This window comes from Anopheles coluzzii, chromosome 3 (assembly GCF_943734685.1).
Source record: "Anopheles coluzzii chromosome 3, AcolN3, whole genome shotgun sequence".
Classification (NCBI taxonomy): domain Eukaryota; kingdom Metazoa; phylum Arthropoda; class Insecta; order Diptera; family Culicidae; genus Anopheles; species Anopheles coluzzii.
Genome location: NC_064671.1, coordinates 1,211,853 through 1,235,995, shown reverse-complemented (window position 1 = coordinate 1,235,995; position 24,143 = coordinate 1,211,853). Strand labels below are relative to the sequence as shown.

At 40.0% G+C, this 24,143-nt stretch overlaps 2 protein-coding genes across 4 annotated transcripts in view; both read left to right on the top strand.

The window, feature by feature from the left end:
* Window positions 1-18,468, top strand: part of LOC120958692 (protein Gawky-like) — a 35,828-nt gene extending 17,360 nt beyond the window's left edge. For both annotated transcript variants that reach the window (XM_040381655.2, XM_040381656.2), the window contains exon 9: window positions 32-18,468. In XM_040381655.2, coding sequence (XP_040237589.2) covers window positions 32-171 — 140 coding nt within the window. In that variant the 3' untranslated portion in view covers window positions 172-18,468. The remainder of the gene's footprint in view (window positions 1-31) is intronic.
* A 1,491-nt stretch (window positions 18,469-19,959) lies between these two features.
* On the top strand, window positions 19,960-21,394 carry LOC120959446 (uncharacterized). 2 transcript variants are annotated; one of them, XM_040382832.2, is made up of 3 exons: window positions 19,960-20,425; window positions 20,494-20,652; window positions 20,726-21,394. In XM_040382832.2, the coding sequence occupies exons 1-3, from the start codon at window positions 20,289-20,291 to the stop codon at window positions 21,288-21,290; spliced, it is 861 nt and encodes a 286-aa protein (XP_040238766.2). In that variant the 5' UTR covers window positions 19,960-20,288; the 3' UTR covers window positions 21,291-21,394. The 2 variants fall into 2 exon arrangements, with proteins under 2 accessions (XP_040238766.2, XP_040238767.2); XM_040382833.2 differs by having other exon boundaries at window positions 20,335-20,425; window positions 20,505-20,652.
* Window positions 21,395-24,143: the final 2,749 nt, after the last annotated feature.

The following is a 24,143-nucleotide window of genomic DNA, read 5'->3' as shown; positions in this document are numbered from 1 at the left end:
GCTGTTCTTTACAAAGTCACACTATTCACAGATACCTGGGGCTCTTCATGGGCATCTTCCGGCGGTGGCAGCAACCTGTGGACCCCGTTGGATGGTCCAACCGAGCGAGGAACTCCATCGAATTTGAACTCATTCCTGCCGGAGAATTTACTCGTTGGCGAGCTTAACTAAACTGTGACCAGCAACAACACCAGCAATACGTGGAGCGCCATTGAAACGTGACATGCGTTCGGCATCAGACACGCAGTCACTGTCGTCCAATCGGCGGGTGCAGATGGTGGTGTCGGTGGTAAGTTTTTAATGTGCAAAGTTTTATGCGGTACAATCTCCAGACGGAACGTGAGCACGGACGGGTGCCACATCGCCGATGGATGATCCTATGATGGTGTGTGAGGGAGTTAGTTTTAACTTTATAACGTAAAGCATTGTGATGCGCTTCAAGGCGCCACTCATACAACGGGTGGTTGTACTCAAAACAATCCACGAGGAAATAGTGTACGTGTGTGTGTGTGCGTGCAGCAGGGGAGCATTGGTACCGGTTATGAAACATACCGATGCACCATAATCAAACGCTTAGACCAATCGTGTTATTCCCGTTACAGACAAAATATGGTACAAATGGTTTTGTTGAATAATTTTTAATTTCTCATGCCGCTTTTTATGTAAAATAGCAATAAGCAATGCTTGGCAGTAAGCGATCAATGATGAATCGTTTAGCAGCAGTAAGCGGATCTGCACATCTGCCGAATACAAATGAATGCAAATATGAACAGAAAGGAAAAGAAAACCTATCACAAAGTGCGCTCTGTAGAGCATTTGATTATATATATATTCGATATCGATAAATATTTTAGAATTCCGAATCATCACAATCATCTGTGTTGGTATAGGTGCAGTACAACTGCAACAGTAATATTATTAAAGTGAAAAAAAAACAAAACAAAAAACAAAACAAAAAACGGTTATTTGGTCGTTTTGTGTGCGAAACAACCTACCTAAGTAGCAATGATTAGATACCGTGCGTTTCAGGTAACCATATAATGCATATGATATGATGTATACTTTAAGGCAACATATGAACCTGTTAGTTTACACCGAAGAAATAGATGTACTTGTAGGATTGAGGAGAGTATTTGCGAATCTTCATAAATTTCCACACATAGCTATGAAACAGGAACGTACCGCGTTCCATATATTATCCGTGTGTGCTATTATTGTGAAAGAGTATCGTATTGTTTCGTATTTTTGAAAACTATTTATTTTGTTACTGTTTTTAATTCGATTGATTTGAATTGATGAATTTCCGAGCATTGCGATGAATGTTGCACTCACTACTGTGAGGTGAATTGATATACGAAAACGCTTATGTTTGTAGTGGAAGAAGAAAAGCCCCAACAACTAGCATCGGATCTAGTGCATTTACTTCTACTACTACTACTACTACTTCTATTGCTACAACTACTAATACTACAACAACTACTACTATTACTATTAGCAAGGATAGACAAACAGGGAACAAAACTAAAATCACTGTGAGAAAGATTACTACATTGGTAGCACCTGCCTCAGTTGTCAGTTGTTTGAAGGCAGACACACTTGCCTAAGGTGTAGTGCAAAACAATGTTTGCTAATGACACAATCAAAAGTTGAAACAAACAACAATACACCGGAGATACACGAGCGATCTCAACCGTTTAGGGAGGGCTTCCGTGCGTAATAAGTGATCGATTGTATTACCGTGTGACTGATCGAACAGTTGATGCGCAAACGCCAACGATTAATTACGCAAACACGTGGCCAATAGCCAACAAGTCTATCAGATTTCCATGATTGTATTCTAAATTTTCATTCTGACGAATGTAAAAGCCATTATATTGAGACGTCCACTTTGTTTGTGCATTTTGTTCCTGTATGACTATAAGAGACAGACTTAACGATGGCAGAGATGGCGTCGTAACAGCTGTAGAAAGTAAGGTGAGCGCAAGGGATGTGGATCATTCGCCAGAACAGGTGCTATCTTCTACTGATAGTATATCAGAAGTAGTCCGAGTGTACTTTAATGTCGGGAAGGTTGTGATTTTCTAACCCAGGTGTACGAACAGTGAAGGTAGTGACAATGAATCATTATACACACACACACAAAGTTAGGTTTATTTTCCGAACCCCTCTTTTCGTACCTTTACCGGGCACCGAACGTTTGAATGTGAGAAGCGCTTTTGTGTCACAGTAGATCTAATACATTTTAGTTGATGAAAAACGAGTGATGTCACACAAATCTATGTCCTATTACGTGTAATACTGGTGTCTCCTATCGCTATCCTTTTTAAGTTTCAAAGATAAAGATAATAATCGATGCTTTGTGCATTATTGAACTACGATATCATCTATCTTATTAAATTATTGTCTGTAGTATGGGGTTCATATGCTCGTGAATTTAGTTGTTTTAATATTTTTAAAACGTTATCGTTAGGGATACTTCCTCCTACAACATTCCTGCGATAATGGGTACCAATTTGATTTAAATGTTGTTGTGTTAGGGATTCATATTTTGCGCATTAAAGTAAAAATTAGCTTATTCCCACTTTATATGTGATTAAGTTATTGCAACACGCACACATTTACTTTGTTATTTTCAATGGAAACATACCTTCAAACGCACATTGAATTTCTTATGTTCCAGCAGGTCGCCGTCACTGTTGCTACTAATCATCGACATTAAATGATAAATGTAATGCTTTATAGCGATCTACCAACCTACCAACAGATATCTACTATAACTCCAATGCCAACACGAAATGGAGTATGTATTACACGCACAGCGAGAGATTATTGGCAAGCACAAACGAACAATTATTGAGTCGTCGATACGAACGTGAACCGAACCGTTCATCAGCTTCAAATCTTTTTTGTGCGTAAGTCATTAAAAGCAATATTTCATATTAAGGAAACAGCATGAAATCGCACAGCAAAGAAACTCATCAGTCTAGTGAAAAACAAGTGATTATTGATGTTTTTAGTTTCATTTTACACAACACCAAACTCCGTGTGTATGTGTTTGTATGAGTGCAATCGATTGAAAAAAACACGGCTTGTTAGTGTCTATTCCAAATGCGTGAGTAGGAAAATGTATGTGTGTGTGTTGTGTGTGCAACAGATTTAGAAAAAAAAGCAGAGAAACATATTGGCCAAACATGTGATAACGAAATTAATGATTGGTTGTAAACCAAACATTCAAACAGCCTTCAGCACAGAATGGTGAACAAAAAGGGGAAAAAAATGTTTTGAACAATAACTGAAATAACACGAAACACTGGTTTGAATGTGGAAGAAACAATCGCATCAGTCAGCTCGAACATTTTCTCAACAGGTGGATCGGGGCTAGTGCATGAAGAACAAAATTAGCATTATTATTGTATGTGTCTTTCGTCGTTACCTGTATGATGAGCACACACACACACGCACATAAGCAGGAAAATGTAACATTCTTTCATTGTGTAGAGAGGTAGCAGTATATTCCAATTCTAAGATTGCCGTACGTCAACCTGCCAAAGCCCATAGCCTCAGAAAGTTGAAAAATATGTTTTGCATTTCCGACATTGCAACGGTGCCGGAAAATGGCCATTGTGCCGTGCGCCGATTTAACTGAAGGCTGTCTTTACTAGCGTAATTGGTGGTAATGTTTGTAGCTGTGTGTTTGTGCAACATTGGTGTGGAAGCATTATTAGAACGCTTGTTATCATGTTTCCTGACTACCGTTTGTTAACGAAAAGCTATTACATGGAAACACCAATGCTCTACATATATGTGAATGTCTGTGCGATATACGAATAATGTGTACAAATGAGTTAGCAATGGATTGTGAAAATGAAACAACAAAATATGACAACAAATGAACCCCCCTCCCCCGCCCTTCCTCTCCGCAGTGATTGGTGAGGGGAGACAAGAATATCCACTTAAAAAGGCGCACAACATATTTGCTGTAATGTACGTGAAGTGAAACCACCATCAAATACTTGCAACAAACGAGTGTGTTTGATAAACTGGATTTAGTATTAAGCTATTGGTGCAAACTTATAGTAAAACGATATCAAAATATGTGTGACTGTTTGTGGAGGTGTGAAGAATGCGGGAGTATGGAGAAATTTTATCTAGATATTATATGAAATGAACACATGAAAGCATCACAATGAGTAAGAATGAGGAAAGGGAACCTATATTTTAGTACCTAAGTATGGAACTATATGAGCCCACAAGAGATACAGACAGATTCTATTTATATAAAATCATTATCAATGATCACAGCACTAGCAGCAATGCGTTGACCGTGCAATTTGCGCCAGAATACACCGATACAAGGAAATGACATGAATTTAATCCATGCTTCTTGATCGTGCGGAGTAGGGAGAAATTTTTAAAATTTATCACATTCGTAATCGCCAAACACAGCGTGGGTGAGCGTGTCGAACGGTGTATCGAACGAAGTAATTATAATCCCTGCAGTAATTGTAATTGATGAATTAAATGATGAAAATGTACTGTACCACAACTATGAAATACTCAAATGATTAAAACAATCACGTAAAGAGGGAAGATAGAAGTAATGAAGATAAATGATCGAAATTTGATATAATTCAAAGACACAGCAAGGGTGTACGCATAACTGAAAACAAGCAGAAGGAGAAGATAAATAGCAACTGTGCGTACATGATGATGATAGCGTAGCAATGTGCGATTTGAATGGCAATGAAGCATGGATTGGCACAGAATTATGACAATATATTTAAAGCTGCAGAATTCAGATAAAAATCAGTTATTAATGTTGATGAATTCATGAATTTGGCTATGATTCGTTGTGTAGTAGGGTAAATTGTAGTGAGGTTGAGGGGTTTTGAGGTTCCGCTCTAGTAGCATGGAATTTCATCAGACTAAAGCAAAGTTAGCAGACGTATCAGCCTCAGCTTTATGCATGTGTTATACCGTTCAATTCCGATTTGCTAGAGCCAAGGCGCTTCAAATGACCCTCATCTCATTTTTAATAGTAAATGAGTATCTGATTATCAGCGTTGGCATATTTATTACATGACCTGCAATAACGATTTATTCGTAAAACGCTACCTGATCACATCAGCGGAATATTGAGGACTTACGTACTCAACGGCAAACAGCGGATTGTTGTTAGTTGATTACAGTTTGCGAACAATTTGTAAAATGTGAAAGGTTGCGTTTCAAACTGTGCAACAAAATAATGCAACCGTTTACGCTAGTCACAAACCGCCACACTCAAAAACATTCGAAAACAATTAATCACAAAATAGCTAATTGTACGAAATAGACAAAGCCAAGCTTTTGATATGAAAGTTAAGTAATCATCACGATGAAAAATAAAATCAGATGGAACTTTGACAAAATAAACCATAACACGAAAGCATAAATTGCAGCAATACCACCTCATGTAATAGATTATAGCAGGTGTGAAAGTGAAGATAACAAAAAATCGATAAACAAATCGAATCGTTTTGTGTTTCTGGCTCTGTCCAAACATAATCCCCAAAACATACCTGCAAGAACGCAGACAAAACGGAACTATAATAAGTGTACTTTTATCATCATCCTTCTCTGTGTGAAGTGTTTGTTTGTTCTAATCATCTCTCGTCAAACTACTACTACTACTACTAGTACTACCAAACCCTAATGTGTTTTAAACCTTTCATGGTGAATGTTTTGCCAAGAGAGGTATACCAGAAAATGCGTTCAAAAACGTTGTGCTTTCAGGGGTTGATGGAACATTTCACTTGATAAAAAGACTACACACGGTAAAACGTCACAAAACGAACATAATATTGAAAGTAATCAATGCAAAGGTGCTCTTTCTAACGTAATAAATAATAGGATAAAATGAATATTATAACTAAAAAAACACACACACTCACAATTGTGACTGTCGTCGACTTTCGATATTGATGAGTAAGGGCGGTGCTGTCACGGCGGGTTTATAAAAAAAGTCGTGAGATCAAGCAAAAGCATCATCATCCAGCACATGGAAACTCAAAAGTCAAACCAAACACTGCTGATTAAAGGATAGCAGCAGCATCAGGAGAGAGAATATTAGTAAGCTAAGGTGTACACCACGATGCCACATAATAGATGGAGTATGATAATTATTTGATAACCAGTACATTCTAACCGCCGCCGACGTGTGTAGTGTGTGATCGACTAATGTAACATAATTGCAGAAACCATGAATGTATTTTAATGCGATATTGTGTGAGACGCCGATGCACGGAATCTGCCGAATTGTAGTAATGTAAGAACATATTTGCGCAATTACATGTATAAGACATTGCATTATCATCATATATACATATAATATATTCAACTATTCAACCCACTACCATGAGGAGTAAAACAAGTAAACTAAACAAACATAGTTAAATCAAAAAAATGTGACATGCCATAAACTCCAAAAACAAAACAAAAAAAAAAAACGAAGAAAAAAGTAGTGGAAGTTAAATGTTCAGATATAGTTCATCCCTTAAAATGCAATGTTCTAGAGATTTTATTCCAAATCGACTATAAAATGCAGCTAGCTGGCATAATGAAGGCCTAAGAATGTATGAGAAAACAGTAAACTCTGTGGATGGAGATGAAATGACCAAAATTACACAAACAGAAATGTATTTCGCCAAACGCAATTAGATAACCTTGTCAAGTAAATATTAGGTGTATAATGAAGTGCGTTTTAGAAGGCTCAATATGAATGCAAAAGTAGCGAGGAGCGAGGAGATAATAACAAAACTCCGGTACATAACATACCTTCCATTGCGGAGTGCGGATGCGACGAATCTTAAAACCTGCTGCTACACTACAGGAGGCTCATAAAGAAAAAAGCTGTAGTGCATGTTGAACAAGTAACAGAAGAGTAGTATTTGCGAAAAACCCTACAAAACCGTTGGTGTGTTTTCGGTATCCTGCATTCTGCAGACGGAATGGCTTGTATAAGGCTGTGCTCTGGCGTGTTGGATGTAACTAATATATTGAATTATCCATACCACGCGCACATGTTTTCTTTCCTTTATGAATTTAGGTTGTTATAGAACCGATTCTCCTTTACAGCACTACTGCTGCTATTAGTTCCTTATAATTGTTTCGATCTACAGAATCACTTATTCCTCATAACATTTAAGGAATCGGCACGTGAGGAATGCATAGAAATAAAGCATAAAATGCCATATTTTGCATAATCAACAAATAAGAGATCGTTAGGTAATCATTACTACTCATCGATAACTGTATAACTCAACGCTCTACGTGTCTATGTGTGCTTTCACCCTTCCATTGAATGTGTAGCTTCAGAATATCGATGTATCTTCCAAGCTCAAAATATGTTAGCCAACCAGCGTACGATTTCTCTCCACTCGAGGTAAAAATTAAAAAAAGGTCAGCTATTAATGGCCACGTGTTTGTTCGCAACTAGTTCTTTCCGAATGATTCTCTTGCGTCTGTGAAAATTATAACGCCTTCTTAACGTACTTATAATATACTAAAAATAACGGTCAAGCGATAATCAAAAGCCCCCGAGAGCAGTAAGACCGTAGGATGGTGTATTTCGAAATAGGTGTGGACCCAATTTTCATTTCTTGTACGAATGTAACGCTTTTGGCTATTCGCTTTAACGCGTAACATTTGAGGAAAGGTTCATTTTTTTACGAAGTAGATCTCTTGTGCGAGAAATGTGTCTATACTTTTTTATAAAATAGTTTTTGCTTTTTTTAAAGTTTTAAACCCACTCTCAATACAAATCGTTTATATTATTTCTGTGCAATACAAACATGACCGCTTTTAAGGTTAAATTTAAACACAGCAGAAAGGAAACGGCTTTGTTGCAAACGTGATTTAATGGCAGTTTAAAACTTTACATTTTACGGGTTAATTATGTGATGATCGTAAACGATCTACCACACACACTGCACACTTAGAGATGCTAATATCGAGTGATTCCGATTCAGTTTATTTATGTATCAGCAACTTTTAAAAAGCATGATAGTGGTTGATAGTGGTAACTGTCTTCCAGCGAATGGGGCGAGCATAGAAAGAAGATAGGTGCAGTTTACTATTTTCGATCATTTAATTTACACTATTTTGGTTCTGTACAAGCTTCGTAGCATTTGAGTGGGTCATCTAACAGAGCCCGGTAACTGGGCGGGAATTGTTATGAAAACCAATTAATTTGATCCTTAGTACCACCTAACTCTACCTGGAACACGGGCCGCTAGGGTTTACTTATTGCAGAGCCGTGTGTTTGAAGAAGACAGACAGTGCCTTAAAAACTGCCACCCGGACGAAAGACATTGCCAAGGTTGGACAATTCACGTCCATGTAAGGATGCTGATGCATTGCTCGTGCATTGCATAGAGCTAACCAATGAAGATGTACCACAAGATAGTAAAATCAAATACCTTTACGTTCGTTCGGCGCGAGGCAGAGGAGGCTTACCAATTGGAGCAAATTCTACGAGAGCTTACAGTGTTAACCAAAACCTGTAGAGTGATAGGGAGAAAATAGGAGAATCTTTTGAGTAGATGTGAAATGTTTGCATTTAATGTTTTAGGAGAAATTTCCAGCGAAACAAAAACTATAAGGAAACTAGATTAAAGTTTAAGTAAAAGCGACAGTGATCCACGAATGATCAAGAGTATGTGTCTTCTGTCGTGATCGTTATTCTAGTATTATTATCAGACAAATGGTAGATGAAACAAAAAACGTAGCACGTAACATTTGCTCTTATGGAAAAGCCAATCCCATTTAATGTAACAAACTTTATAACGTGTGTGCAATATTCTGTAAATCGTATTGCAATTCTATGCCACCAATATTTTTAGCTCCAAAAATTACCTGCATTTGATATCTCAGTGCTTATTTTTTTTTTTTTGTAAATTCGCTAAGCGAATGTGTTTGTTTTGAACAAGTTTTGTTACACAATTACACCATGTGTGCGCGTGGATGGTAGGGAAAGTTTTAACCTGGAAACAAGAAAACAATGATCAAAAGGACGGCAGGATGGATAAGCCAACAACACACCAGTGGTTTAGTCGGATAAGGCAACTATCTCTTCATTGTGATGTATGTTCCTTATCCTTGTAGCGAAGCAGCAGAACAGTAAGCTGTCAGAAACGAAGCAAAAGTATCTTCTCCCTCAAGCGTGCTCCGATGGAGCCAGAAATTCAACAGTGAAGCCAAAGAATTCTCCTTATCGAATGAAACGGAAACTTTAGCAAGGTGCCGAAGCATCCGATCGTATCCTGCGGGCGATGATCATCAGCAAATCTACGTCAGACACATATCATCGTCAAGCAAATCAATCAATAGCGCGATTGTTTCTGTTCGCTCTACGCGGACTCTAGTACTAGGTCCAACGGTTTTGGTTGTGCAAACGAAACGAATGGACGAATATCACGATCGCAAAGCCTCTTCGCTGGTTAGCAATGAAGCGTGCCAAGAACAATGGTCAGTACAGGGTACAACGCCACGCGAGGAAGAAGCACTGGCAGTGTGCAGCAGTGAAGTTGATGTTTCTCTCCAATGTGTCGAATCTTGTGCGTCCTGCACTATTTTAACTCAGTTGCAACTCGATCGACACATCGGACGGCGGGGCGATAGAGAGAGCGTATACGACGAATGCAACAAGGCTATTCTCTAAAGTACAAAACCAACTTCTTTGGTAGCTTTTCGTTAAAGATTGGCACGGAAGATATCAGTACCGAGGATAAAGAAACTAACTGCTAGCACCATATGATTGATGCATTCCATGCTCATGAATCAGTGAGACACAAACAGATATCGAAATGCCAACGGAAGCTGAGCCCGGTTTCGTACCAAGCATCCATGCTTTACATCCCCGCTCTCATGTGCCACCAGTCAGTCTACAGGACATAACCAGAAGAGATGTTGCGCTGATTGTTGACATAATTCATCATTAGCATTGGTACAAGTGTTAGTCGGACATCAGGTGTATGATGTGCCGTGTGTCACGCAACCCCAAACGCTGCATTAACGTATCGAAAGCAACACATTGAAGTACCTGTGTGAGTGACGTGAAAGCCGGAAATGAGTTGCAGGCCTTGCCCTAAAAGAAGAATTGCAAGTTGATGTAAGAAGACGTGATGAAAGCTTCTTATCGTTGCAATGGAACATGGCCTGTTGCTATCGAGTTCAATATTCCTTTAAGGCTTATATCCTGACTCTGACTTATCAAAACCTAGAGTATTACCGGTACTACCAAAATTAAACACAAAGCTCACCCCCCCCCTCCTGCAGAGGAAAACAAAGAAGCAGTAGAGAGTGACGAAATAAGGTGCTAAGAGAAAACAAAAGTAAGGCAAGGGAAAGGAACAGTGACATACAATACAAGAAACTGAACACAAATAATGCAATTTGATAAAGAAAGAAAGCCTATAAACCGTAGTAATTATGTTTTAACACTGAGCGTAAGGAGCACAGCTGCTGGGGACAAACCGCAGCCTCATCAAGTGTGTCGCAGTGTATGGTTGAGAAAGTTTCTAATTAGGAAACAATTATTTACCTTGACGGAAAGGAGAAAATCAACATAAGTATTTTTCTTTCACGCAGAACATCACTAACTAGCTCCTAAGGTAAATCAATACGTACCAAAAGAACTATCAAACATGCGAATTGCGAATGAATGATTTATTCAAAGCAAACAGCAGTATACTCTGGTGCAAGAAAGAAAATTGCAAAAAAATCTTAAACAAGCAAACAGAAATAATGAGGCTACATACAGATATGAACGAGGTTATAATAACTTAATAATAATCATGCGGCAGCGGTGTGAATGGCAGTGGTAAAGGGCCAAAGCGCAAAACACAGGGTTCAAATGAGACAAGCAAACACAAACTGCAATCTAACAGCGGATCAATTATATACTGCGGAAAACACGGCTCTGATGAACAAACTTACACAGACACACGCATATAAGCATGCATCATAAATTCACAAACCTCTCCTAATTACCTAATACATTGTATATTAAATGAAACAGCATTAAAAAAAAAACTTAAACCCTTAAAACCCAACAACCAACCAATGCGGAACAACAACCAAACCAATGAGAGGAGAGACTTTCTCGGGATTTGGCTGTGCACAAAAAAAGAGTAAAATAGGACCGCAATACAAATGCAAAGAATGGAAAAAAGAGACACATTTGCGCAGTCATTTGACCATCACGGCGGTTAACGATGGTGCTTAAACAACACAAATTAGAAGCAACACACTATGACCAAGCGCACGTGTAAAGCAGATATCGGGACGATAAAGCGCCACAATGAATGCAGTTATTGCACCTACTACTACTAAGCTTAGTACACCCAATGTGTGTTGGAGTTAGTTACGTTACGATGGTACAACACACATACCGACTTCCACACAGACTGGAACCACAAAACACAAAACATTGGATATAAACATAATGAAAGCGGGCAATGAAACTTGTGCAACAAAACGACGAATACCACCTACAATAAATAACACAAAAATATATGGAAAATAAGCAAGCTCGATAATTCTATCGATGCAAGAATCAGTATTTTCTATAAGAAAATGTTTAAGAAAACAAAACAGAAGGAGAAAAAAATATGTTAAAATGTAATTGTTTTAAACTAATGCCTCATAACGACAAAAAAGTACGTGAGAAACAAAACACTCGAGTGTAACAAGTGTGCGTGTGTGTATGCTTTCGATCTGTGTAATAAGACAAGGAAACGGACAAGGATAATTAGCAAAAAGAGAGATAACAAAGCATGTTAGACGATTGAGCGGTAGAATTTTGAAAGCAAGAATGAATTTGAGTTCTTAAGGTGTGCGTTGCTCAATCGGAAGAAGCCTTAATGTCACCAAAACACACGGTTGAATGGAAGACGATATTCTGTTGATCGTTTGTAGTGTGAAAAGATTAACCGCAAATGGAAAGCACATGACGACGATATGAGAAAAGGGTTGCGTCAAGATTAAGTAGCTTTAGGATTATCTCTCTGTTATATGTTTTATTGCAATTATACTGATTTTGTAAGGCTGTCTAAGTTTAGAGTTGTTTTGTTGGTAGGAAAATAAAAATCAAGCAGCAGGAGGTAGATAAATGAATTGGTTTTGTGAAATGTGAGACATTCAAAGGAAAGTGCAATTATTTTACATTCCGCGTACATCACAACAGTGAGAACTATTTTACGTCATGAAATGGGAATTAAATATTATTTTTTAGTTTTCCTACCAATTGGACTAAAACAAACACTGCTAGTAGAGGACGCTGGTTGAGTTTTTGCGGAATAGAAAAAAAAAATATCTTCGTTCAGTGACCAAGCCGCGTATACCATTGCGTCTGAGAAGTGATATGAGACTGATTTGTGGATCGTGCTGAGGAGAAGAAGAATTAATCCGTTGCAAGAGACAGCATAAACGAGAGAAAAACTTAATAAAACCAACCAAACCCAGCAGTGGTATGTGTATAACATTAGAAAAACAAACTAAATATCTGATTGAAAAGCCATCCATAAAGAGTAGATTTTGATCGTTGAATGTTCCAACGATCGTGCGATCGCGAATAAATAAAACAATAATCGAAGAACCGAGCAGGAGTCGTGCAGAATCCTTCTCGTGCGCGAGAAATTAAATCAATAATTTTATGTGGTGAAACAAAGTGTGAAGAACAAAATGATAGATGAATCGATATCAACCGTAGCAAACCGCAGTAGTGTGTAGTGTGTGGGTGTGTGTGGGTGTGTGTGTTTGTGTGCTTGATCGTACAAGAGTTGATGTGAGAGAATAAGCTTACCGTGAAGCTTCCAACTAAAGAGAGGAAAGGAAAGAAGACACAAAAAGAGTAGCAAATTAAGTCCTTGTTGATAAGGAATATAGTAAATAGTAAACACAACACTACATTGGTAGAGGAGACAGCTGGCGGCTGGCAGCTGGATTCTTGTGACATTTTGTTTATATAAGAATTACAATTAAGAGAAATATCTTACACTAAGCGGGACACAGTAGTTTGTAGGAATGGAACCAAACGTGTACTGACAAACAGGGAGCGCACGCGTAGGGAGCGGGCTTGGAAGATTATTAGTTTTTGATTTGCCTTCAACCAATAACGAGCCGACGACATCCCCAGGAAGCCTTAGCGATCTGGGTTGGACCGCTCACCTGGAGAGAAACAGCACTAAAATAAAGAAAACTACTAAATAACTAGATAAATGACATGTGTGTGTTGATGCTAAACTTTAACCTGGACGACGGCGTATGGTCACGTACCCGAGCCTGGTGTCGCTAACTTAAAATCACCAAATAAAGCCACAAACAGGGCTTAATTAGTATTGCCGAATGGTGCATTCTAGCGCGTTAATGTTACAAATCCTGGAGAAAAGAAAAATGAACGCGCTAGAGTATAAATATGTGAAAATGTTCCTTGTTTTTATAGCGTTTTGAACTACCACACAATACCAAACATCTAAACACTAAATGAATACCGGAAAAGGGAATAACTTAAATAATTCAAAATAGATGAACTCAAATATATAACAACAATGAGAAGCTAAAAGTCGAGAAAACACAATACAATAAGAAATTCTAAACATTAGCTGAGTAAATCAATGTCAGTTGAGTTCCGGATGTGCGTTAAGTGTGCTCATTTTCGTTCAACAGAATGGTCGATGTGTTTGAGCTTTAAATTACCCATGGAAATTAAGAGTAAAAAAACCCAGCATCATACGGTTTGAACAGTAGCAGAGCATCCCTCCCTCCTGTATTGTGAAATGTTTGGCAAAAAAAAGAAGTTAATTTCGTACAAATGCTTAACTTTTAAATGACCAAATGTGTTTAGATCGAAACGTGGGAGAGCTCGAGCAGCTTTGGTAGCTGCTGCAAAATGTGTGCCAAAAGTGAAATCAAAATTCTACCGATCGGTCACCAGGTTTTACTTGACTCCAAGATCTCCCCACACAGCAAAACGATAGGGGCTAACGCTAACGGCTACTGAACTGTAAATGGTTGATGTCCTATCAAACAGGGCCACCAAAATCCTACACTTTCCAGCCCCCCCCCCCCCCCCCCCCCCCCCTTTATCCTAGTCGCTACTCTAAAATCAATCACATCCGATAATCAAACTCATACATACCTCTCCAGCGATGCTTCGAAAAGCAAATAAAGACTACGCAAAAGCAATAGCCAGCAACTCCGCAGTGGAGCGGCTTATAATATGGAACCACCTACTACTACTGCGCTTTACCAGTGGGAAGCTGTAAGCTAGTCAAAATTTGTCAAATTAGTATAAAAAACAGTTACTAAGCAGCTGCTTTTTGTGAAGAAGGCTTATGGTTTTGTTACAAATTATCATCCCAATGTCAGAGCGTTAATATATTCCACGTGATTTTTGTTTTTGTTCAACATGACAATTTGGATTTGTGAGGTAACACCATCCCGCTCCATACAAGCATTTTACCATATGATAACAGTTCGTTAAGCGGAATACTATATTATTGTCACTCCTTAAGCTTTTCAGAAAAGCATCAAAACGTACACAAAAACGGCATACGAGAAGAAAAAATGGTAATGAGGGCGATTCAGTGTTTCAGCTTCAGCTTTAATAATACAAAGACTTGATCTTACCCTTAAATCCTCTTACCTTTTTCATAACTTTTTATCTGTCCTGTGTGTTTATATATATGTAGTAAAGAGAAGGCAAACAACAAAAAAGATTAAAAAAGATACTACAAAAAAAAAGCAAAACAGAAAACTGCACAAAAACATGATGAAACAACTACACGTGAATGTTTCTCGGTGTGTGTTCTATTCTTTAGAGATTCAGCGTAATTATGTGAACCAAGCCGACCCACGCACAGGGACGCACAGGTGTGGAGAAGGAGACGAAGATTTGCCTAGTAGTGGTAGCAGTAATATGAATGTGAACAATTTTTAGGTGTCGTAGTTGATAGTTTTTCTTCTCTTTGTTCGAAAATACAAGCAAGCAAGCAAACAAACAAACAAACAAACAAACAAACAAACAAATAAACAAACAAATAAACAAACAGTTTACAAACATTGCGCCCACCACCTTTCCTCAAAACTGTTGGATCAATCAAATCGATGTCGTCGTCGTACTTTTATAATATTGAATGCATAAGATCGTAGTACACGGTAGTGTAACGTGTTACAGAAAAAAACAACAATACAAAACAAGCCAATGTACTATGTAAGCATGTGAAGCAACGCGTGTAGCACAAACAGTAACAGCGGAAATATAGGATGCAAGAGGAAAGAAAGAAAGAAAGAAAAAACGTTTTACAAACCAAACAAATCGATGGAAAAGTATATATACTGATACCTTTAAGTGTATTTCAGCCTTCCTCTTGTTGGAACAAATTCCTAGATAAAATACATCAATAAGGCAGACAAACGACGCAAGTGATAAATAATTGTGAATCATATTAAATATATATATATATATACTATATATACATACAAACAACAAGTCTATCTATAAATGTGTGAACTAATCTAAACCATAGTGTGTAAAGAACCTGGAGGGAGAATCAAACTTCCCTTCCCTGGTTCAAATCTTTCACTCTTCGTGGCATCGATGTCAGTTTTTTCGCAATATCTTCTCACATAGCAAAATGAGCAAAAAACGGAAACGAAACTTACTAAGAACAAAACCAAACCATTATCTTTCGAATCTATTTTTGTATTCCTTACTAAATGTAATATCATCATTATACAAACACAACATCCTAAATATATATATACATATAAATATACATATACAATTGATTTTTTCAATACATGAAACAAACAAGCTAGCATGAAACAACTTGAATACAAACAGGAGGATAACAGGATCCAACCAACGCGTTAACGCGGACCAGCAACGAACACGACACCGGGGGTGCGGTGTGCCCCTCCAGCATCGGAGCAGTCCGGATGTGGCCTCCAGCCGCCCAAACACTTTCTCTCTCTATGTCATCTCGTATCACAAAGAACTATAAAACATCCGATATTTATGTATGTGTTCTTCGCGTACTGAGTCAAGTTTGGTAGCTTCTCAATTCTGGGTAGAAAAGGCAGGAGCGAATGTATCACAGTCGAATTTGTAAGTCGAATGGACGCAATAAACAGAACAATACTCTGTAAATGAATTTCGCGACGAAAAAAAAACCAAACGCAGCAACAATAAAACTTTGCAACCAATAAACATGTTTGAAAGAGGGAGGGTGGAGTTTGGTGCAGAGATTTTTAACAAACTTGAGAGAAAAACAATCAACAAAAAGAACAACCACACAACACAACTATAAAAATGGGTTATAATCAAGAAATCGGAAGGACACTAGGAAGGAGATAACATCCTAATTGAGTGAAGCGAATCCATTACGAATCAAACAAAAAGCAAATAAAATGAATGTGACACCGAAACATGCAAAGATTGAAGTTAAACAAACAGAAACCTTATCTTACGAGAGAAACAAAATATGTATGGATGTATTGTGCATGTAAACATTCACAGCAAATCTTTCAAAAAATGCGATAAATGTGACCAATCAAAATGAGATAAGTTAAGTAAAAACTACTTTAGCAAGTGGCGGTAATATATTATACAAACAATATTGAATACGCGGTAATCAATGGTAATAATAGAGCGGTGGTGGAGCTAGAACCACACGAGCCAGAAAGGAAACGACAAAGATGAATAAACATGATAACTTAAGCCACCCACAATACACACTAACGGAAGAAGAGACAAACAAACACATTACAAGATTCGCAAGAAGAGGAAGTTAAGCTAGATAATAAGGGCACACGCTGAATAGATTGAACAATACAAATAAATATACATATATTTTTTCTTATTTTACAACAAAATAATGGTGGTGTGTTTGGTGTGAGAACGGTGCCGGCAGCAGAAACCCTAAATAAACACTTAAATAATATATACGACTAGAAAGAAGAGAGCAGCAGGAGCGTCGAAGCGACTGACTGATGTGAATGCAAAAGATAAACTTTAACCCGAACAGTAGGGATTGCAGCAGAGAACTAAAATGAAACTATAAAACAAAAAACAAAATATTGTAAGAAAATATGTTTGCAACAGCAATAGAAAGATACCGGTAGACAAGAAAGCAAGACGAAGCGCAGGACACAAACACGCAAAACAAAACCCACAAAAACTCTGAGTAATATGAAAAAACGCTTTAATGTATTGAGTCGATAAGTGGGCAGAACGGAAAGGGGGAGGAGGGCAGACTGTGGACGAATGCAAATGCGGTTTATAATCTTATTTCCATATTCTTGCCATTCAAACCAGAAAGGGGAACTGTATTACTGAGGCATAACGCATGAGTGATACTCATTTACAAGGGAAAACATTACATTTAAATACCGTAACTAAGTATGTAAACTATATATAAAACAAAGGCTGGTTGGACGTGTGCGGAAGCAGTGGAGAAGCAGCAGTGTGTGTGGTATGAGAGAATCTGTGTTCATTACGAAAGATCGCAGCATTACCAAACGTTGGATCTGGAAAGATTGTATGTGATTGCGATTGTGAATGGGGGATTTGTGCAAGAGTGTAGCGGCAATGGAATGCAATGGATTGATAAAAACAACGTGATTAGTTAACCAAAATCCAAGCATTCGATGCACGCGTAGTATGAATACGCGTATGATACGGATATTACGAGCAATGAATAGCACAGGGAAGGACGTGTGGAGAAAGATGTGGAAGAGAGATAGATCGAGCGAGGCATAAAAGTAATAAATAAATAGTGAAATAGTCATGTGATGTGTATTTGATATAGAGAGAGTTACAAAATGAAAGTAAGACATAACTATAAACAAATGATTTAACATAACAGTAACCAATTCACATTTACAAAACGATAAATTCCGCGTTAGTAATCGATGGCAAACAAAGCAAACTGTAGAACTGTACTCGGAAGAAGCAAAGGTGCAACAAAGTCAAACAAGAATAAACAAACACACATACACACACACTCACACGCACATAATGCAATATGAAACAACAACACAAACCACAGTTGGTAGAACCTTCGCCACCGATCCATTTTTCACTATCCTTGAAACAAATACGGGGGTTCTGTGTTGAGAATGAAATGTTGAAAGACAAAACCAAGCGCGCATACGCACTAAAGAGTGTAACAAACACATAGCATAAAAAAGCTCGTGTGACGCGTGCTCTCTAGGGAGAAGAAGACGCCGGGCAACAAAACATTTAAATAACTAAATAATAAGTTGCACACGTGAGACGTGAGAGGGGGAGATTGGGGGAGGAAAACAAACCCCCCTACAAACCACAACAAATGAAACTAGTGAATAGTTGTGAGCAAAAAACAAGCAAAAATATCAATGTAACCGTAATTGTACTCGTTGATTGACAAATAAAGCATATTAAACCAATTTGAGTGTGTAGTAGTTGGTGTTTTAATTAAAAACTGGACAAAAAGTGAGAAAATCATGTTTTTTTATGTGTACTTTGCTGATGGATGATGTGTTTAAACAGTAAAAGGAAATGCATGATAAAATCATCAAATACCACTCGCGCGCCTTCGCATGACCATCTCTAGTTTCTGCTGTATCGCATAACGCTTAGTAACGCATCAACTGTCAGTGTAACGTGTAGGGGTAATATTTTGAAATGAAACGGTTGAAAAGGGTTATTTTTAACGGTTCGTTTGAAATATTCCGCGAATCGGATGATGGTATTGAAGCACGTGTTATTTCTTCAATCTCGGCATAAATTTAACGCACCTTTGTAGAACATTTTGTTGTATTTAAATGTCAATTGATATGAATGATTTTGTTTCATTTAATAATACAGTATCCCGTTACATAATGCGCAATATTTTGTCGGACAGCACGCTGTTATCTACACTTTGTGGCGTTGAAATTTTTGACAAACATCAACACCCGACCAGCCATCGTCGAATTGAATGCATTTCTTTGTCTTCAGGCAGCCCTCGGGACGGAACTGCATTTGCGCCCCCCCCACCCCCGGTTCGTCGCTTATCTCCTGCCGACGAATTATTTGCACTGCCGTCGAGGCATGTAGGATTGAATGTTTGCGTTTCTCCCAATTTAATTTCCCGCACCCCACATACACACACACACACACATGTCATGCCCACCACCCCACCCCGCCAACCGTACCTCTGTTTCATCCGACAGACAAACAGAGAAAAAATGGGTCATTTCGCAACAACACATTTGACGCAATTGGACACCACCACCACCATCATCATCCTGCGCTCTGCGTGAGGTAGGTCGCGACAGAAACCCGGGCGGGGTTGCATGTAACTTGAACATTGGCTAACAACGGCGCACACAGACGAAAAAAAAGTGATAAATAAATCGTAACCTCCACCGACTGTCTGGTGCGTTAGAACAAAGAACCGCTGCTGCTGCTGCTGCTGCTGCCTCTGCTCCGACCTAGATTGATAGAGACCGCAAAAATAAGCAAAAGTAAGAGAAAGATTGTAAAAATAACAGTAACAAGATAGACGGGGGTTTTCTTGCTGTTCCTGTTCTACCGAGTTTTCTTGTTTGCAGTTCGACTGGGCAGTCTGGGAGTCAGCTCAATTACTGACCTGCGCAGCAAGAAAGCTTTTGCTTCGTATCATTTACCGTTTTACCGTATCACTGGTCAATGTAACGATATTTCGTTTAGAAAAGAGAATAATTGCTGATATCGACACATAAAAGCAAAAATCTCTATTTATCAGCTTGAATTCCATAGAGTTCCTATTTTCCCCTAAAACGTGAAACATACTTCAACCATCGAAAATGGTCTCTTCAGAAATGGAGCCCTCTCTCCTTCACATTCTGAGGAATCTTTTCACCAAATCTTTATCACCTTGAAATAGCTATGCTGGGTGGAAGCGGCGTATCATAAGATCTTTATACGAAATGTACATTAAACAGTAATTAATGATAGACATCGTTCGATTGGCGGACGCAAAAATAAGGACAAAAAATGCCGAAACTGCGTTCCTCGCTGTGATAAGAAAGTATCGAGTGAACCGAAGTTTGGCTCCGACGTGGTGCTATCGTACAATTTCGGCAGAAATTAATTTCCACCCAAGTTGGGTGCTGTGTGGTGCCCAAATTATTGGGCAGAATGGCTGGAAAGTGGATGTGTTTTGCACTTTTGAAACTGTGTCTTCCTGTGTAGATGTGTAGAAGAGTGTAAAAGGTACGAATATCTCGCCCGACCTTCCTGGATGATGGAGCTACAGAATCAACTGTATCTGATGATAGCGGTGTTTGGGGGTATGATCGCTCTGCTGTTGGTGCTTACGGTTATGCTCGCTGTGTACGTGAAGAAAACGCGAACACTTTTGGAGGATTACCGGATGGGGTATGTGTGTATGATCGCGTGGGGCAGGTTCAGAACGCTGTCAGTGCTAAATGGCTCATTCTGCTTAGTCAATCCGCAGATGCGTCGTCATATCCGAGCGGAATGATCGATACAGGCGATAGGCGAGACCGAAGACGGATGGACAACACGGCGGCAGCCCAGCATGGTGGTTACCCGATGGATGTGTTTGCCCATGGCATGGGACCCAAAATCGATCAAACGAAAGCGTAATAACGAGTTTAGTTTACGATTTGAAGCTGGTTAATTAGACACTCACCAAACTCTTCCGTTTCGTTCCAGACGTAACGATTACATGAACAATGCGAGAAACATCCACGGCAATCGACATCAGCATCATCACGCTGGTCCGTATCGGAATGATGTGGAAGCGATGGGGGGATACATGGGCGGGAAACGGGGCGGTGGTGGTGGTGGAGAGAAGCCACCGAAAGCCAACCAGCCCCACAAGCCACCCCGCAGCCAGGCCAGCGTGGAAGACTCGGCGCTCGAGCTGGAGGTGGCCAACATCTTCGACATGGACGAGCTGGATGAGGAGGATCTGTCCGACTTTAACAGTGGCCCGAGCGGGCACGGCGACGCCAAGGACACCCGCTACATGGCGAATGGGGGAGCGGACGGGGCGACCGGCAGATCGAAGGGCCGGCCCGGCAGCGGGCATCACCAGTACGATCGGGAAATGGGTCGGAACGGAGCCCACATCGAAGGTCGCAACAATCGGTTCCAGAACCCTCACGCCAAGACCAAGGGCGGTGGAAATGGGCGGGGCTTTGGGCCCGGTGGGGACGATGGGGCGGGCGGCAAGCAGAATCAGGGATACTACGACGATAGGGGCACCATGTACTGATAAGCGTGTGTGACATTGTGCGTCGGCAGATGTGGCCAGTTGTTGTTTGTAAGTGCGATACACCATTTTACACGTTATAAATATGTGGCAGTTCGCTTTTGTTACATCCGTGTGCATGTGTGTGTGTGTGGAGTGAGAATGGGGGAAAGAACAAACTGTCATACGATTTGACAGTGTGTATAACACTTATTTTCTTAGTAGCACAGTTTTTGTGTTGATTTGTTTTTTTCAATCCATTCAAAATGTTGAAATTGTTTGACTTGTCTTGTTATAATTCAAGCAACAACGAGTTAATTGAATCAAAGAAAGCAATTAGCCGGACTCTTGTCACATTCAATCAAAGTGACTCAACGGCATGTTTGGTGTGCGAACGGACACATCATAATGTTACAGCAGCCAAAAGGGAGCAATTACCTTTTCTTCTTCTTTATTTTCCATCACAGCCTCATACCTCCTACCTTTCCTACAACTCCATTTCCGTTCGTTTGGATCATCTCCTCCCCCGTCCTATGATTACGCCAGCCACGAGACGAATTCATACGCGGAAGAGAGAGAAAGAGAGAGAGAGAGAGAAAGGAGGAAGAGGAGAGAGCCAGATCGACTGCACGATTGAATAAATTGTGTCGCGGACAAAGCCGGGACCGATGACCGGTATGGCCGTAACAGACGGTGACCTAATTTCGCGTCTGCCGCTCCTGGTGGACGTTTTGTGAAATGGGGAAGGAATAAGAGGGGATAAGTTAAAAACAACAACGAAGGCAGGCGATGCACAATTGCGAAAACGGGAAGACTGCAGCGAACCGAAACGCTCCCGGGGAACCCGATCACTCAGAATCGGAATGCTCTGAGGAACGAACGCGGTTCGCTGAGTGCGAAAGTGGCGGGACATACAAGGAGATCTCTGGTCTGGTGGGAAATGAGGGAGAAATGGAAGATGGAGCACATTCCTTAACGTAACTAGTTCCTTAATTTAATGAAGTAAAAATAGCTGCAATAATTACCTTGCAATAGGAAGATCCTAACCGATTCTATCGATATTTCTTCAATATCCCGAAAAGCTTTACCGGATGCGTCAATCATTCCGCTCACGTACTCTCTTGTGTAATATCCTCAATTCAGCCATATTGAGGAACGGTTTTCTCCATCCCGAGCTGACCCAATTTCGTTCGACTGTCCGTGCACCATCTGTAATGGGTATGAAACCAAAGTAAGCAACACACGCGATGCATCAATATGAAAATGATGCAGCTCTGTTTAACCGTATGTCATTCATTTTCACTGAAGTATGATAAATGATTTCACTGTCACAAAAGTTTTCAATCGCTTCGACTATCACCAAACTGCACCAAACTGGGGCTGTAGTACTGCCATTTTTATCGGCCATTGTTGTAATCCACCGTCGCCTCCTTTGTCGGAGGAATAGCAGCAATTTCACTCACACCAAGACCAGATTCGAACATTTGGGATTTCCGTAGGTGCCCCGACCCCCGCTTTACGACTGTCATGGCCTGCTGTTTTGTGCGATTTTTTCATATTCTCCTCTCTCTTTCTCGCTCGCTCGCCTAGAGTGGTAGGTCATTCAACTCATCACCTGTCACACCGACACATCACGTCATATTTGGGGTGCCGAAATTGCATCCACATCGCGCCTATCTGGGTGCAGCAGCACACAGACAGAGCGCGGCCCCACCACTGCGCGCGATATAGAATTGTTATTTGTTTTTCCTATTATACCATTACGTGGGCAGTTTCGTTTTGCTACCCCCCCCCCCCCCCCGGGGGAGTGGGGGGTTCGCCTTCTCGCTCTTCTCGAAACCATTCTCGTGGTCGTGGTGTACTTTTTGCCATTTGCTATCTTTTTAAAAAGCTTAAGAAAATACATCGGTGTAGTAGTGGCGAGTGAAGAAATCAGTGAAGAAAAAAGAAATGCCAGTACAGCACACAAATTTGCTTCCCGTCATGGAAAATTCCACACGCTCTTTTCGGTCCTGGTGTTTACATTCGGCTGAGACCTACTTTTGCAACGGTGCAGCGCGCAGCATATGGCCATACTGGCTCTTTGTAAAGGTTTTGGGATGCGATTTTTTTTTCGGAGACACACACACACACGCTTTTTTTTTGGTTTTTACTTTACACGCACACATACGGTGCATGTTTACCCGATCGCTTATCTCTCGCGAGTCACGTCAGTTGCCAGGCGCATGCACCCGCTGCACTTCGGCTGCACCAGTACCGGGAAGGAGGATTGGCTTTTTTTTTGGTTTTACTTTTGAGGATTCCAAAAATGGGGTCACTTCTTGGTGGGGCAGGCGGGGAGGAGAGTACGTTCGGTCCCATTGTTATCGTCAAGAACGGGCGGCAGGACCATATTTACATCACCGTCATCATCATCATCAGCATCATTGTCAGCATCGTCATCGAGAGATGGTTTGTTTTGTGATGTTTGCGGTATCGATTACCGCGGGTTCCCGGGTTCAGACGGCTTGGGCGAATAATATTTTGGCTTATGTCAGTTCTTTGTGCAGTGGAGGATGAAGTAAGCACTGTAACATTGGAAGCTTTGTGGCCAGATTGGGTCATTAATCCTGGAAGATTGTATCATGCAATTTGACCCATTTTTCTTAACGAAGGCGTACATAAGTTTAAGTAATATTCATTGTTACTATTACTCACCTTAAAAGCAGCTTATTGCTTGATAACAAAGGTAAGAAATAAAGTTATCTAGGCTTTGATAAAGCGTGTGCCACCAATCGGCTGCATTTGCGTTGCAGTTGCAGTGAAATGAGGTCAGTTTGGTGCACGATGTATACATTTTTTATGGTTGGCGATGATTGTTGCATTGCGAATACGCTT

Excerpts from the sequence above, each read along its gene's own strand:
- LOC120959446 (XM_040382832.2), top strand. The coding sequence starts at position 20,289 with ATGATGGAGCTACAGAATCAACTGTATCTGATGATAGCGGTGTTTGGG. Across the intron at positions 20,426-20,493 it reads TTGGAGGATTACCGGATGGG|TCAATCCGCAGATGCGTCGT; the intron begins GTATGTGTGTAT and ends CATTCTGCTTAG. Across the intron at positions 20,653-20,725 it reads AAAATCGATCAAACGAAAGC|ACGTAACGATTACATGAACA; the intron begins GTAATAACGAGT and ends GTTTCGTTCCAG.